Here is a 13,443-nt window from a genome sequence, read left to right as displayed (position 1 = left end):
ACAACTCCCAGTATGCCCTGCTGTAGGCTGATAGCTGTAGGCAGACCTGGCATATCCTGGGAGTTTCTTTTGAGACCACTCCCCTTTTTGTGTAAGACACACCCCTTGTCAGACTCAGAGCAGATAATTACTCCACACCTAAATGCCCAAAATATTGATGCAATTTACACCACTATCTGGGTGCGCTGACATTAGGAAATGTGGACCGCGGTCTTATGTGGAAAGATATCCTTCTCCTCTAGAAGCTTCATGTATCCCCGATGCCTCGAAAGTCAATGGCAGCTCTGCGCGCCATCCTTTTTATGTCTGTGCATGGCATCCAATGCCCACACCCCTGGTAACAAACAGGTTTATAAAAATAAATTTAAAAAAATACACAATAGACTCCCATGTAGAAAACATTTAATATACAAAATAGATTTTATTACCATTTTTTTATTTTTTTATCGGTGATAAAAGCTCTAAAAATTTAAAACTGCACAAAGAAATGAAAGATGACATAATAAATGATGTACCAAGGGAACATAAAAATATAATACAAGTGTACGACCATCAGCTTAATCCCAGCGACTCCTTGTTCTCCCACAGCCAGGCGTGATACTTATTCAGCTTATGATCCTCCGGATGCACCTGAAAAACCCCCACATAAAATCTTTAATGTGACCCCATAATGGTTTGTGGATTAACGCATGCCTACACTTTCAGGTGACTTTGTGTGTGTGTATACAGGAGGGCTAGCACTATATCTGACTATATTATGACTTATATTCTGCATTCTTCACCATTGTACCCTTCTGCAAGCTCCATCTCCAATTTTCAGTTGTCATTGGGCTGATGGGTGGGGATTAGCTGCTATCATGTCTCCCATAGACTGCACATAGAGAAAACAGGGGATTCTGCTCCATTCTACACCATATAAGGCTACTTTCTCATCTGCACTTTCCCCTTCCGCTATTGAGATCCGTTATAGGATCTCAATAGCGGGGGGAAAACGCTTTAGTTTTGTCCCTATTCATTGTCAATGGGGACAAAACTGGACTGAACAAAACGGAATGCACCAAAATGCATTCCGTTCCGTTTGGTTGCGTCCCCATCAAGGATACAATAACGCTGCAAGCAGCGTTTTTCTGTTCGTGATGTGGTGCGGAGCAAGACGGATCCGTCATGACACACAATGTAAGTCAATGGGGACGGATCTGTTTTCTTGGACACAATGAAAAACGGATCCGTCCCCCTTTGACTTTCAATGGAGTTCATGACGGATCCGTCTTGGCGATGTTAAAGATAATACAACTGGATCCGGTCATAACGGATGCAGCCAGTTGTATTATCATGACGGAAGCGTTTTTGCTGATCCATGACGGTTCCAGCAAAAACGCTGGTGTGAAAGTAGCCTAAGATATTATACAGAAATACTGAGCACTATTGATGTGAATAAAGCATTTGGGGGGGGAGATATAACACTTCTTATTGGCTGCTGCAGCCTCTGTGCCCGTGTCTCTCTCACTTCCCCTCTCCATAGACTTTTATGGACAACTGTAATCTGATCCCTCAGTCAGCTGACAGTCCGTTTTGGTCTCTCAAGACAGATTTACAAAGGAGGGGAAGAAGGAGGAAAAAAGTGGCTGATAAGTGGAAAAAGAGGCATTGTTATGTTATGTCTGATAAGCTATATTAAATAAAGTACGGTAAAATAAATATAGAATATAATATAGAATATTATATCCACCTGTTCTATTGAGCTACGGAAAGATTGTTGAATAGTTGGTGACCATTTTCTTTGATAAGATATATTACAAATTATTTTCCCCTCTGGGCCTTCAATAAATAGAATTGGGCGATGTTTACGAAGCATAATGCTTCATTTGCACCCAGCTTTGCACCGTGTTGTGCATTAATCGACAAGAGGTGTGGCCTAGCCGGAAAGGGGTGTGGTTTCACGGCAAAAATTGGCCAATGTGCAAATTTTGGTGCATAATTCTGCCTCATAGTAAGCCAGCTAATACGTGCAGACAAATGTGTCTAAAGATGTACCCAATGTATCCTTCATCAGCCGCTGTGATAAATCTAGCGCAGTTTTAGGCAGTTTAGTCTCAGTTTCCTTTGTCTATTAGGTTTCCTAAATCTGTGGCCTCAGCTGAAAGTTTGCTACAATTGTATCCATAAACAAATGGCCTGGACTCCCGACTGGTACACTGTAGCAAAGCTGCAGGGGAGGCGAGAGATCTGTGCTACTCATATAAAGGGTCCTAGAAAACGTACCTCTTTCCACTCGTTCACGCAGAAGATGCGATAAGAGTCATTCCCATATTTTCCAATTCCGTGAAGCTCGATAGGGTGCCGCCACTTCTTTGTCAGGTATTCATCTGCAGCAAACAGAAAATAGAAGCAGCCCCCTGAAATCTGCATCTTATAAACTACGGCATGGAAGACGCAACCGGCCCCCCGTTATGTCAGGACAGAGGAGTGACTGCGCGCAGGAATACCTGAGAACCTGACTATAGCCTTCGCTCGGAGTTCATAGAGTCCAAGCGGCTGCAGAAGCTCGGACATCTCCTTCCAGTCTGCGGCTCTGGCCACTTCTGGGCTCGGGTACTTCTCCAGGAAACTCCACAGGACAGGTATAGCCATTTTTCCTATGAAGGAAGCACAGACTTCTGGTGACAGGTAACATGACAGCTCTCACAGGAGGTCATCACCCAGATTCTGTACATTCAATCAGACTCCAGAGCAGTCCATATACATTCAGTCAGACTCCAGAGCAGTCCATATACATCCAATCAGACTCCAGAGCAGTCCATATACATTCAGTCAGACTCCAGACCAGTCCATATACGTTCAATCAGACTCCAGAGCAGTCCATATACGTTCAATCAGACTCCAGAGCAGTCCATATACATCCAATCAGACTCCAGACCAGTCCATATACGTTCAATCAGACTCCAGAGCAGTCCATATACGTTCAATCAGACTCCAGAGCAGTCCATATACGTTCAATCAGACTCCAGAGCAGTCCATATATATCCAATCAGACTCCAGAGCAGTCCATATACATCCAATCAGACTCCAGAGCAGTCCATATACATCCAATCAGACTCCAGAGCAGTCCATATACATCCAATCAGACTCCAGACCAGTCCATATACATCCAATCAGACTCCAGACCAGTCCATATACATCCAATCAGACTCCAGACCAGTCCATATACGTTCAATCAGACTCCAGTCCAGTCCTTATACATTCAGTCAGACTCCAGACCAGTCCCTATACATTCAGTCAGACTCCAGACCAGTCCATATACGTCCAATCAGACTCCAGACCAGTCCATATACGTCCAATCAGACTCCAGACCAGTCCTTATACATTCAGTCAGACTCTAGACCTGATCATGTAAATAAGATTAGACGCAAGACCAGATCATGTCAATTTAAAGGGGTCGTCTCACTCCAGCAAATGTAATTTATCATGTAGAGAAAGTTAATACAAGTCACTTACTAATGTATTGTGATTCTCCATATTACCTGCTTTGCTGGCTGGATCCATTTTTCACATTATACACTGCTCTTTTCCATGGTTACGACCACTCTGCAATCCATTATCGGTGGTTGTGCTTGCACACTATAGGGAAAACGTGGCAGCCTATTAGCACTGTTGCGATCCCGGCCACCAGAGAGATCGACACTTTTTCCTATAGTGAGCAAGCACGACCACCACTGATGGATTGCAGGGTGGTCGTAACCACGGAAATGAGCCGTGTATGATGATAATGTTTAATGATAAATGCCATTTACTGAAGTGAGAAAACCCCTTTAATGAGACCCCACGGCAGACCACATACATTCAATCAGACCCCACACCAGACAATGTAAATTCAATCAGTCCTCAGACCAGTCCCTTGAAATATCAGACCAGGAAAAAATGGAGAACCCAGACCCCAGTGTTGAGTCTTCTCTGTCGACTGCGCTGATACTGACCAGAGTCAGGGTGCCGTATACACTGCTGCACACAACATCCTGGGGCTGGGTAACATGAGGACACCGCGCGCTGGGAGGTCCCCGAGACCACGGTCCACGTAGCAGCGCGGGAGGCATGCTGCCACCTGCAGTACACGGGGACACTGATGACCCATGAAGATGCCGTGTTGGCTGATAGAGTAAGTCCTGACTCCCCATGACCCGTTTGGAACCAGGTCTGGTACAATGTGACAGGCTCTCACCTGACGTCTTGTTCAAGAAGATGGTGGCGATGAGAAGCTTCCATGGATCGTGAAAGAGCGTTTCTTGGACTAAATTAAAAGGAGAACGAGGAGGAGTCCACTTGGAGAAGGCTTTCCTACGAGGCGGCTCCATAGCTACAAGAGAAGAGCAGAAAACTCCATTTTCACACTCTCAAAAAAGATCCAAACTGGTGAAAATTTATCAACTATCAGAATAATGATAATAATCACGTGATCCACATAACTGCCTCGCTACGCGCACCTTCTATACAATGGGTCCTATACTTGTCTTACTTATCCTGTACTGCTCCAGAGCTGCACTCACTATTCTGCTGGTGCAGTCACTGTGTACATACATTACTTATCCTGTACTGATCCTGAGTGACATCCTGTATTATACTCCAGAGCTGCACTCACTATTCTGCTGGTGGAGTCACTGTGTACATACATTACTTATCCTGTACTGATCCTGAGTTACATCCTGTATTATGCTCCAGAGCTGCACTCACTATTCTGCTGGTGCAGTCACTGTGTACATACATTACTTATCCTGTACTGATCCTGAGTTACATCCTGTAATATACTCCAGAGCTGCACTCACTATTCTGCTGGTGCAGTCACTGTGTACATACATTACTTATCCTGTACTGATCCTGAGTTACATCCTGTATTATACTCCAGAGCTGCACTCACTATTCTGCTGGTGCAGTCACTGTGTACATATATTACTTATCCTGTACTGACCCTGAGTTACATCCTGTATTATACTCCAGAGCTGCACTCACTATTCTGCTGGTGCAGTCACTGTGTACATACATTACCTATCCTGTACTGATCCTGAGTTACATCCTGTATTATACTGCAGAGCTGCACTCGTTATTCTGCTGGTAGACCCACAGCTTCCTCAGGACTGGACAATCCCTCCTAATTTTCTCTTATTGGATGCATTAAGTCAAATATCATCACACACAAAATCTGAAAGAAAAACTTGGCTGCGGCACAAACCTTCACTTAGGGCCTTTTTGGAGAAATACGGGCTGGTCTTTCTCTTTTCCACCTGTGATCTTGGGATGGGATCTTGGTCACTGTTCTCCAGGTTGGAATCACTTGCTCCTTCCTCCTGCTCAGTGTCAGTAGGCTGCTGTAAAGTACAGGAGACGGTCTGGTCTTGTGTGTTCCCACTCCAGTCTATAGACTCCTCTGGCTTTTGAGTCTCGCTGGGCACTGATAATTGGGGGCCATTGATCACATCCGCTGCGTGTTCCGTGTTTCCTTTCCTTTTATTATACTTCCTTTGTGTTCGGAGCGCCTCCTGCTTCGATGCTGAACGCCTTCTTGGTCGTTTGGCTTTGTCGCTGTCCTTTAACCCTCTTTCCGATGCTCTTCTGAGACTTCTCACCCTTTTCCTGCCGCAATCTTTTCTCATGTTGACTTTCTTCTCCTTGTCGCCTACAGTAGATACATCGTCCTCTGCGTCCTGCACCCCCCCGCTGCTGTATAAAGCCTCAGTCCGATCTTCTCTTAGCGGAGATTTAACGCCGGCCGATCCATCTTCTGTCGATGCGGTTCCCTCGGCCGCCCCATTCTTTTCCTGCCTTGTTAACCTCTTCCGAGCAGAGAAATCAAAGTCTTCTAATTTCACCCTGAGCCGATTGGCAACAATGTATTTTATAAGAGCGCATTTAGATCTGAGCTTTGTTCCTTGGGGGCTGGGAAATAAATAAATTACCATAATTATTCAAATAAAATGGATTTTTTTTTCTTCTGGCATTCAATGGCGCCAATTCTGTATTCGACAAAAGTAGTCTTATGCCAGTGTATAAGAAAATCCATGGACTGTCTGGTCCAGAGCCCTGAGATGAACCCATTCAAGGTGCTGATGTCCACAATCTGGTGCTTAAACTACCCAAGGGCATGTTCACATGGTGGACATTTCATGCAGATATTGTCATGAAATCCGCCTCCCATTGTGTTTAATGGGTTCGTTCATAGGGGGGAAAATTTTATTTGCACTTGAATTTGAAATCTACAGTACAGCAGACATGTGAGGGGTAGGCTAACGGCAGTGTAATAGAGATGAATTCTGTGTCCATATGTCAGATGTGAGACCTGGCCCGACTGTGAGGTTTTACCATCTGAACATTTATGACACATTAAAGTTATACGCCATAAATGTCTGATATTCTGCTGGTGTAGTCACTGTGTACATACATTACTTATCCTGTACTGATCCTGAGTTACATCCTGTATTATACCCCAGAGCTGCACTCACTATTCTGCTGGTGCAGTCACTGTGTACATACATTACTTATCCTGTACTGATCCTGAGTTACATCCTGTATTATACTCCAGAGCTGCACTCACTATTCTGCTGGTGCAGTCACTGTGTACATACATTACTTATCCTGTACTGATCCTAAGTTACATCCTGTATTATACTCCAGAGCTGCACTCACTATTCTGCTGGTGCAGTCACTGTGTACATACATTACTTATCCTGTACTGATCCTGAGTTACATCCTGTATTATACTCCAGAGCTGCACTCACTATTCTGCTGGTGCAGTCACTGTGTACATACATTACTTATCCTGTACTGATCCTGAGTTACATCCTGTATTATACTCCAGAGCTGCACTCACTATTCTGCTGGTGCAGTCACTGTGTACATACATTACTTATCCTGTACTGATCCTGAGTTACATCCCGTATTATACTCCAGAGCTGCACTCACTATTCTGCTGGTGCAGTCACTGTGTACATACATTAATTATCCTGTACTGATCCTGAGTTACATCCTGTATTATACTCCAGAGCTGCACTCACTATTCTGCTGGTGCAGTCACTGTGTACATACATTACTTATCCTGTACTGATCCTCAGTTACATCCTGTACTATACTCCAGAGCTGCACTCACTATTCTGCTGGTGGAGTCACTGTGTACATACATTACTTATCCTGTACTGATCCTGAGTTACATCCTGTATTATACTCCAGAGCTGCACTCACTATTCTGCTGGTGCAGTCACTGTGTACATACATTAATTATCCTGTACTGATCCTGAGTTACATCCTGTATTATACTCCAGAGCTGCACTCACTATTCTGCTGGTGCAGTCACTGTGTACATACATTACTTATCCTGTACTGATCCTGAGTTACATCCTGTATTATACTCCAGAGCTGCACTCACTATTCTGCTGGTGCAATCACTGTGTACATACATTACTTATCCTGTACTGATCCTGAGTTACATCCTGTATTATACCCCAGAGCTGCACTCACTATTCTGCTGGTGCAGTCACTGTGTACATACATTACTTATCCTGTACTGATCCTGAGTTACATCCTGTATTATACCCCAGAGCTGCACTCACTATTCTGCTGGTGCAGTCACTGTGTACATACATTACTTATCCTGTACTGATCCTGAGTTACTGCTATGGTACTTCTGAATATTTTTTGAAGTCCCAAAGCAGTAAATGAAGAGCATGGCCACCCATCCATTCACTGCTATAGAGGTGCCAGAAAGCGCTGAGTCAGCACTTTTAGGAACTCATAGGCCCCTTTCACACAGGCGAGTTTTCCACGTGGGTGCAATGCGTCAGCTGAACGCATTGCACTCGCACTTAATCCGGACCCATTCATTTCAATAAGTCTGTGCACACGAGCAATGTTTTTCATGCATCACTTGTGCGTTGTGTGAAAATCGCAGCATGTTCTATATTCTGCATTTTTCACGCAACGCAGGCCCCATAGAAATGAATGGGGCTGCGTGAAAATCGCCTTGCATCCGCAAGCAAGTGCGGATGCAATGCGATTTTCACGGATTGTTGCCAGGAGATGATAATGGATGAGGTCCATTCACTTTATTATTTTCCCTTCTAACTTTAACTAAGTAAAATGTCCCTTGAGGGTTAAAAAAAAATAAAAAATTCTCACCTCATCCACTTGATCGCGCAGCCGGCATCGTCTTCTTTCTTCTTCCTGCAGGACCTGCAGAAGCGTGATGGTGAGCGCGATGACATCATCGAAGGTCCTTTTGCAGGTTCTGCAGGAAGAAGAAAAAAGACGATGGCGGCTGCGCGATCAAGTGGATGAGGTGAGAATTTTTTTTATTATTTTTTAACCCTCAAGGGACATTTTACTTAGCATTCTGTATTAAAGTTAGAAGGGAAAATAATAAAATCAACAGAACGCAGTCGCAGTCAAAACTGACTGAAATTGCGTGCCTACTCGCGCGGGTTTGCCGCAATGCACCCTAAAAGCATCCGGCCCTCATCCGCGACGCCCGTGTGAAAGAGGCCATAGTGTGTAATGGAGGGTAACGGCGCCTGCGCAGCGGCTCTCCCTTCACTTTGAGGGCCCCATTATTGAGAAAAGAGAGGTGGGACCTGACACTGATGGACTATCCTAGCAATATGCCCTGAGACAGGACAACCCCTTTAAGGTCCATGTGGCCCCCATGTGGCCCCCATGGGCCGGGGACCCCAGAGCTGGAGCGGGTCACACTAGTTGCACACTCGGTTCTTCTTCTACATGACGGACCTCACATACAACACGTCAGATTTTCCTGCGGTTTTCCCGGATCGTCTCTGCGTGACGACTTTTTTCCAGCCATCGGGAAGGTTTTCCAGGCCCTCGAAACCCGGATCTTCGGGGTGTAATTTATTCGCACCCGAACCATTCGGCGAATACGGAACCTCCGATTCTTTACGATCAGCGGCTCGTTCCCTGGAGGAAGGAAATATGAGAGCAGCAGCGGCAGGCAGATTAAAGGGGTGATCACCCCATGGGGTACAGGTCACACATACACACTGCAGCTCCATTCAAAGCGCATATTCAACATCTCTGTCGTCAGTCAATGAATGAAAACATCCTGGTCTGACCCAATACTTCTCCCAGCTGAGGGTTTGTTACAATTGTTTCCAGTCTAGACAATCCTCAGTGCATTTTACACTGCACTGATACATTGTAGCAAACTATCAGAAGCTGAGAGAGGCTTGATGTGCTGAGCTCACAAAGGATTGCCCAGACTGATACATTGTAACAGATCCTCAGCTGTCAGAAGTATTAGCCCTGTACAGCCTTTGGATATGCTGTAAATAAGGATGTTGATGTTCACTGACAGCAAGCAGAGATCTTGAAAATGTGGTGGAAATGGAGCACAGGCCAGTCTATTAGAAAGCTGCAGGAATTTACATCATACAATTATTAAGCTTTTATCACATCAAACTGGAAAACCCCTTAAAATCCCAGCCTCAGAATAAGAACGCTCCTGGCGAGCCCCTCCCCCGTCATTAAAACAACTTTATTAATATTTTTGTATTCATTTACATTTACTTCCAATTTACAAATTGTTTTCCTGTGTACAATATTCTAAATAGAGATGCAATCAATATAAACACCTATAACATGTGACAGATATGGCTGATGATTGCCGACTCCGAGCACATAGTCACCTGTCCTGGATGGGGGCCGCCATGTTTGTTTTCTGACCGATCATGTGACTTTACCGACCTCTTCTACTGCGCACGCTCACCACCTGACTGTCTCTTGCGCCTGCGCTGTGTGAGCTAGGACCCGGGGGCGGGGCGTGACATGAAAATCTTCTTCTATGTGTTGTGGTAACTCAGGAGTCCGGTGAAGACGGTAACGGAACCCTGAAGCCCAGAGAACCGGAGTCATGAGGGCCGTGCCCACCTGGGTGGATAAAGTCCATGACAGGGACAAGGTGGAGCAGTGGTAAGGAGCAGCAGCTGTAGGCGCATAGCAACCAGGAGCTTGGATTGTAAATGTGCATAGCAACCGGATGCTGAGGGTCTAAAGATGCATGGCAACCGGGTGCTGAGGGTCTAAAGATGCATGGCAACCGGGTGCTGAGGGTCTAAAGGTGCATAGCAAACGGGTGCTGAGGGTCTAAAGATGCATGGCAACCGGGTGCTGAGGGTCTAAAGATGCATAGCAACTGGGTGCTGAGGGTCTGAAGGTGCATAGCAACTGGGTGCTGAGGGTCTGAAGGTGCATAGCGACGGGGTGCTGAGGGTCTAAAGGTGCATAGCGACGGGGTGCTGAGGGTCTAAAGGTGCATGGCAACTTGGTGCTGAGGGTCTAAAGGTGCATAGCAACCGGTTGCTGAGGGTCTAAAGGTGCATAGTAACCGGTTGCTGAGGGTCTAAAGGTGCATAGCAACCGGTTGCTGAGGGTCTAAAGGTGCATAGCAACCGGTTGCTGAGGGTCTAAAGGTGCATAGCAACCGGGTGCTGAGGGTCTAAAGGTGCATAGCAACCGGGTGCTGAGGGTCTAAAGATGCATAGCAACCGGTTGCTGAGGGTCTAAAGATGCATAGCAACTGGTTGCTGAGGGTCTAAAGATGCATAGCAACTGGTTGCTGAGGGTCTAAAGATGCATAGCAACTGGTTGCTGAGGGTCTAAAGATGCATAGCAACTGGTTGCTGAGGGTCTAAAGGTGCATAGCAACTGGTTGCTGAGGGTCTAAAGATGCATATCAACTGGTTGCTGAGGGTCTAAAGGTGCATAGCAACTGGTTGCTGAGGGTCTAAAGGTGCATAGCAACTGGTTGCTGTGGGTCTGAAGGTGCATAGCAACTGGTTGCTGAGGGTCTAAAGGTGCATAGCAACTGGTTGCTGAGGGTCTGAAGGTGCATAGCAATTGAGTGCTGAGGGTCTGAAGGTGCATAGCAACTGGGTGCTGAGGGTCTGAAGGTGCATAGCAACTAGGTGCTGAGGGAGGGTCTAATGGTGCATAGTGACTGGATGCTGAGGGTCTAAAGGTACATGGCAACCTGGTGCTGAGGGATGGTCTGAAGGTGCATAGTAACCGGAAACTGGAGACTCAGAGGTTCATACTTCATAGCAACTGGGTGCTGAGGGTCCAGAGCTGCATAGGAACTGACTATTGTGCATAGCAACCAGGACCAGAGGATGTAGAAGTGCAAAGTAGTTAGAGAATCTGGATGAACAGGGACCACGTGGTTTGTGCAGGACCATAGCATAAACATAAATGTGTAGTTCAGTGAGATGTATCACACATCATTGGCTTAGATACATCATCTTACTATCCATGGAAATTTCTTGCAGTTTTCAACATCCCTGCTTTCAGCCATTGAATGAAAGCCAAAGGCTGAAAACCTATATAGACCTAATACTTCTCATAGCTGAGGATTTATTACAGTTGCCTTCAGTCCCTTTACATGGCAAAATTTGTCAGTGGAATTTTGATGATTCTGTGCCATAATGCCTCCGGTGGCGGTGTTGTGTCCACCTCCCATTGTTTTCAGTGGGAGGCAGCTCCAGGGCAGCTGCGCCAAGAAGGGGCACGTCTCCACTTGGCGACGCCATTAGAATTCGTGTGGCAGTGATTGATCACGGAGTACAGAAATGGCGTCAGATCTACATACATGTGTCATACATTTTAGTCCTGCATGCACGCAGATTAGTGAGCGCGCTCAGAACGAGATGATGAAAAGTTACTTTTTTCCCCTTCATTTTGCAGCATTTATGACCTCGCCTTTAAACCTGATGGGACTCAGCTGATTGTGGCCGCAGGGAACAAAGTGCTGGTGAGTCTTTCTCCGCCTCTCATAGATTTCTTAGGGTACTTTCACACTAGCGTTATTCTTTTCCGGTATTGAGTTCCGTCACAGTGGCTCAATACCGGAAAAGAACTGATCTGTTTTAGCCCCATGCATTCTGAATGGAGAGCGATCCGTTCAGGATGTCTTCAGTTCAGTCTTTTTGCCTTTTCAGGACGGAGTTAATACCGCAGCATGCTACGGTTCTATCTCCATCCAAAATTCCGGAACACTTGGGATGCCTGATCCGGCATTTTTTTCCCATTGAAATGCATTATGCCGGATCCGGCCCCGAGTGTTTCGGCAAAACGGATCCGATATTGCGGTCTGCGCATGCTCAGACTGCAAAAAATGAGAAAAACAAATAAATGACGGATCCGTTTTTCCAGATGACACCGGAGAGACGGATCTGGCATTTTAATGCATTTGTCATAGGCTAAATGCACACGAACTTTGTTTCCATGTCCGTTCTGTTTTTCTTTTTGCGGATAAGATGCGGACCCATTCATTTAAATGGGTCCGCAAAAAATGCAGACAACACACCGCGTGCTGTCCGCATCAGTATGTCCGTTCCATAGCCCTGCAAAAAAAATAGAACATGTCCTATTCTTGTCCATTTTAGGCATTGTTACAATGGATCTGCAAAAAAAAAAACGGATGGCATACAGGGATTTGTAATTTGTGGACCGCAAAACACATACGGTCATGCGCATGTAGCCATACTGATCAGGATCCTGATCCGTCTGACAAATGCCATCAGTTTGCATCCGTATTGCCGCATCCGGCAGGCAGTTTCTGCGACGGAACTGCCTGCCGGAATGCTCTGCTGCAAGTGTGAAAGTAGCCTTACTTGAGGGGTTTTTCTTCACTGTGTGAAAGTTTGTCCAAGTCCTTCCCCTCTCTTGTTACAGTGTTTTTTGTTTTTTTTCCCCGACTAGAGATTTAGTTGCTTGTGTGATTTATAATTATTCTGTCTTTAATGTCATGGAAATCTTCATGTACTGAGCTGAGCCATGCAAGAAGAGCTGCAGTATAAAGCACGGTGATGGGACAGAGCAGCATCCTGAGCCTCTGATAAGACAGAATCCCTTGAATACAATGTGCGCTCCTGCTCGTACTCACAGCGCTGCTGCGGCCCCGTTCATAAAGTGTCTACAGCCCGTACTCCGTACACTGCTGAGCTGTAAAAATAGAAAATTGATTAATAAAGTATATTAGAGAGAGTTTTATTAGGGAGAACATATTAAAAGTTTTTATAAATGTTTAGTTACTCGTTAAGGGGTTTGCCAATTACGTTTTTATATATGGGGCAGACTGTATTAAAAATGATCGATACGCTCACTGATCACCCCCCTCTCTGATGCTGCCCGGGTCCCCAATGTTCTCCGCTGCTTGGCCCTAGCTTGATATACGGTGACTGGCTGATCAGACATCTCCTGGCATTTCCTGTGCGAGGAGCCCGGAGCAGCGGACCCGGGCATTGTCAGGACAGCAGTGAGGATAGTTTATTTATTTATTTATTTATTTATTTTATTTAACGCTTTGTTCCCCATTTATAAATGACAATCTGGCTGGAAAAGCCCTTCAGGTTATCCCCAGACAGTGCTACTAACTTGGAGTCATTGATCATAGTT

At 45.5% G+C, this 13,443-nt stretch overlaps 2 protein-coding genes across 4 annotated transcripts in view; one reads left to right on the top strand and one right to left on the bottom strand.

Annotated features, from left to right (window-relative positions):
• Positions 1-401: 401 nt before the first annotated feature.
• On the bottom strand, positions 402-9,742 carry MBD4 (methyl-CpG binding domain 4, DNA glycosylase). 3 transcript variants are annotated; one of them, XM_044301328.1, is made up of 7 exons: positions 9,678-9,742; positions 8,764-8,949; positions 5,222-5,925; positions 4,217-4,351; positions 2,487-2,636; positions 2,263-2,366; positions 402-630 (listed from the first exon to the last, which is right to left on the bottom strand). In XM_044301328.1, exons 1-7 carry the CDS (start codon positions 9,719-9,721, stop codon positions 553-555), a joined length of 1,401 nt encoding a protein of 466 aa, XP_044157263.1. In that variant the 5' UTR covers positions 9,722-9,742; the 3' UTR covers positions 402-552. The 3 variants fall into 3 exon arrangements, with proteins under 3 accessions (XP_044157263.1, XP_044157262.1, XP_044157264.1); XM_044301327.1 differs by lacking the exon at positions 9,678-9,742 and having other exon boundaries at positions 8,764-9,669; XM_044301329.1 differs by lacking the exons at positions 2,263-2,366; positions 9,678-9,742 and having other exon boundaries at positions 484-630; positions 8,764-9,669.
• Positions 9,743-9,791: 49 nt separating this feature from the next.
• Positions 9,792-13,443, top strand: part of IFT122 (intraflagellar transport 122) — a 51,267-nt gene continuing 47,615 nt past the window's right edge. The window contains exons 1-2 of the mRNA XM_044301326.1: positions 9,792-9,960; positions 11,731-11,797. Coding sequence (XP_044157261.1) covers positions 9,902-9,960; positions 11,731-11,797 — 126 coding nt within the window. The 5' untranslated portion in view covers positions 9,792-9,901. The remainder of the gene's footprint in view (positions 9,961-11,730; positions 11,798-13,443) is intronic.

Source organism: Bufo gargarizans, chromosome 7 (genome assembly GCF_014858855.1).
Source record: "Bufo gargarizans isolate SCDJY-AF-19 chromosome 7, ASM1485885v1, whole genome shotgun sequence".
NCBI lineage: Eukaryota > Metazoa > Chordata > Amphibia > Anura > Bufonidae > Bufo > Bufo gargarizans.
The sequence above is the reverse complement of the archived record's forward strand: the minus strand, read 5'-3'. Positions and strand labels throughout refer to the sequence as shown.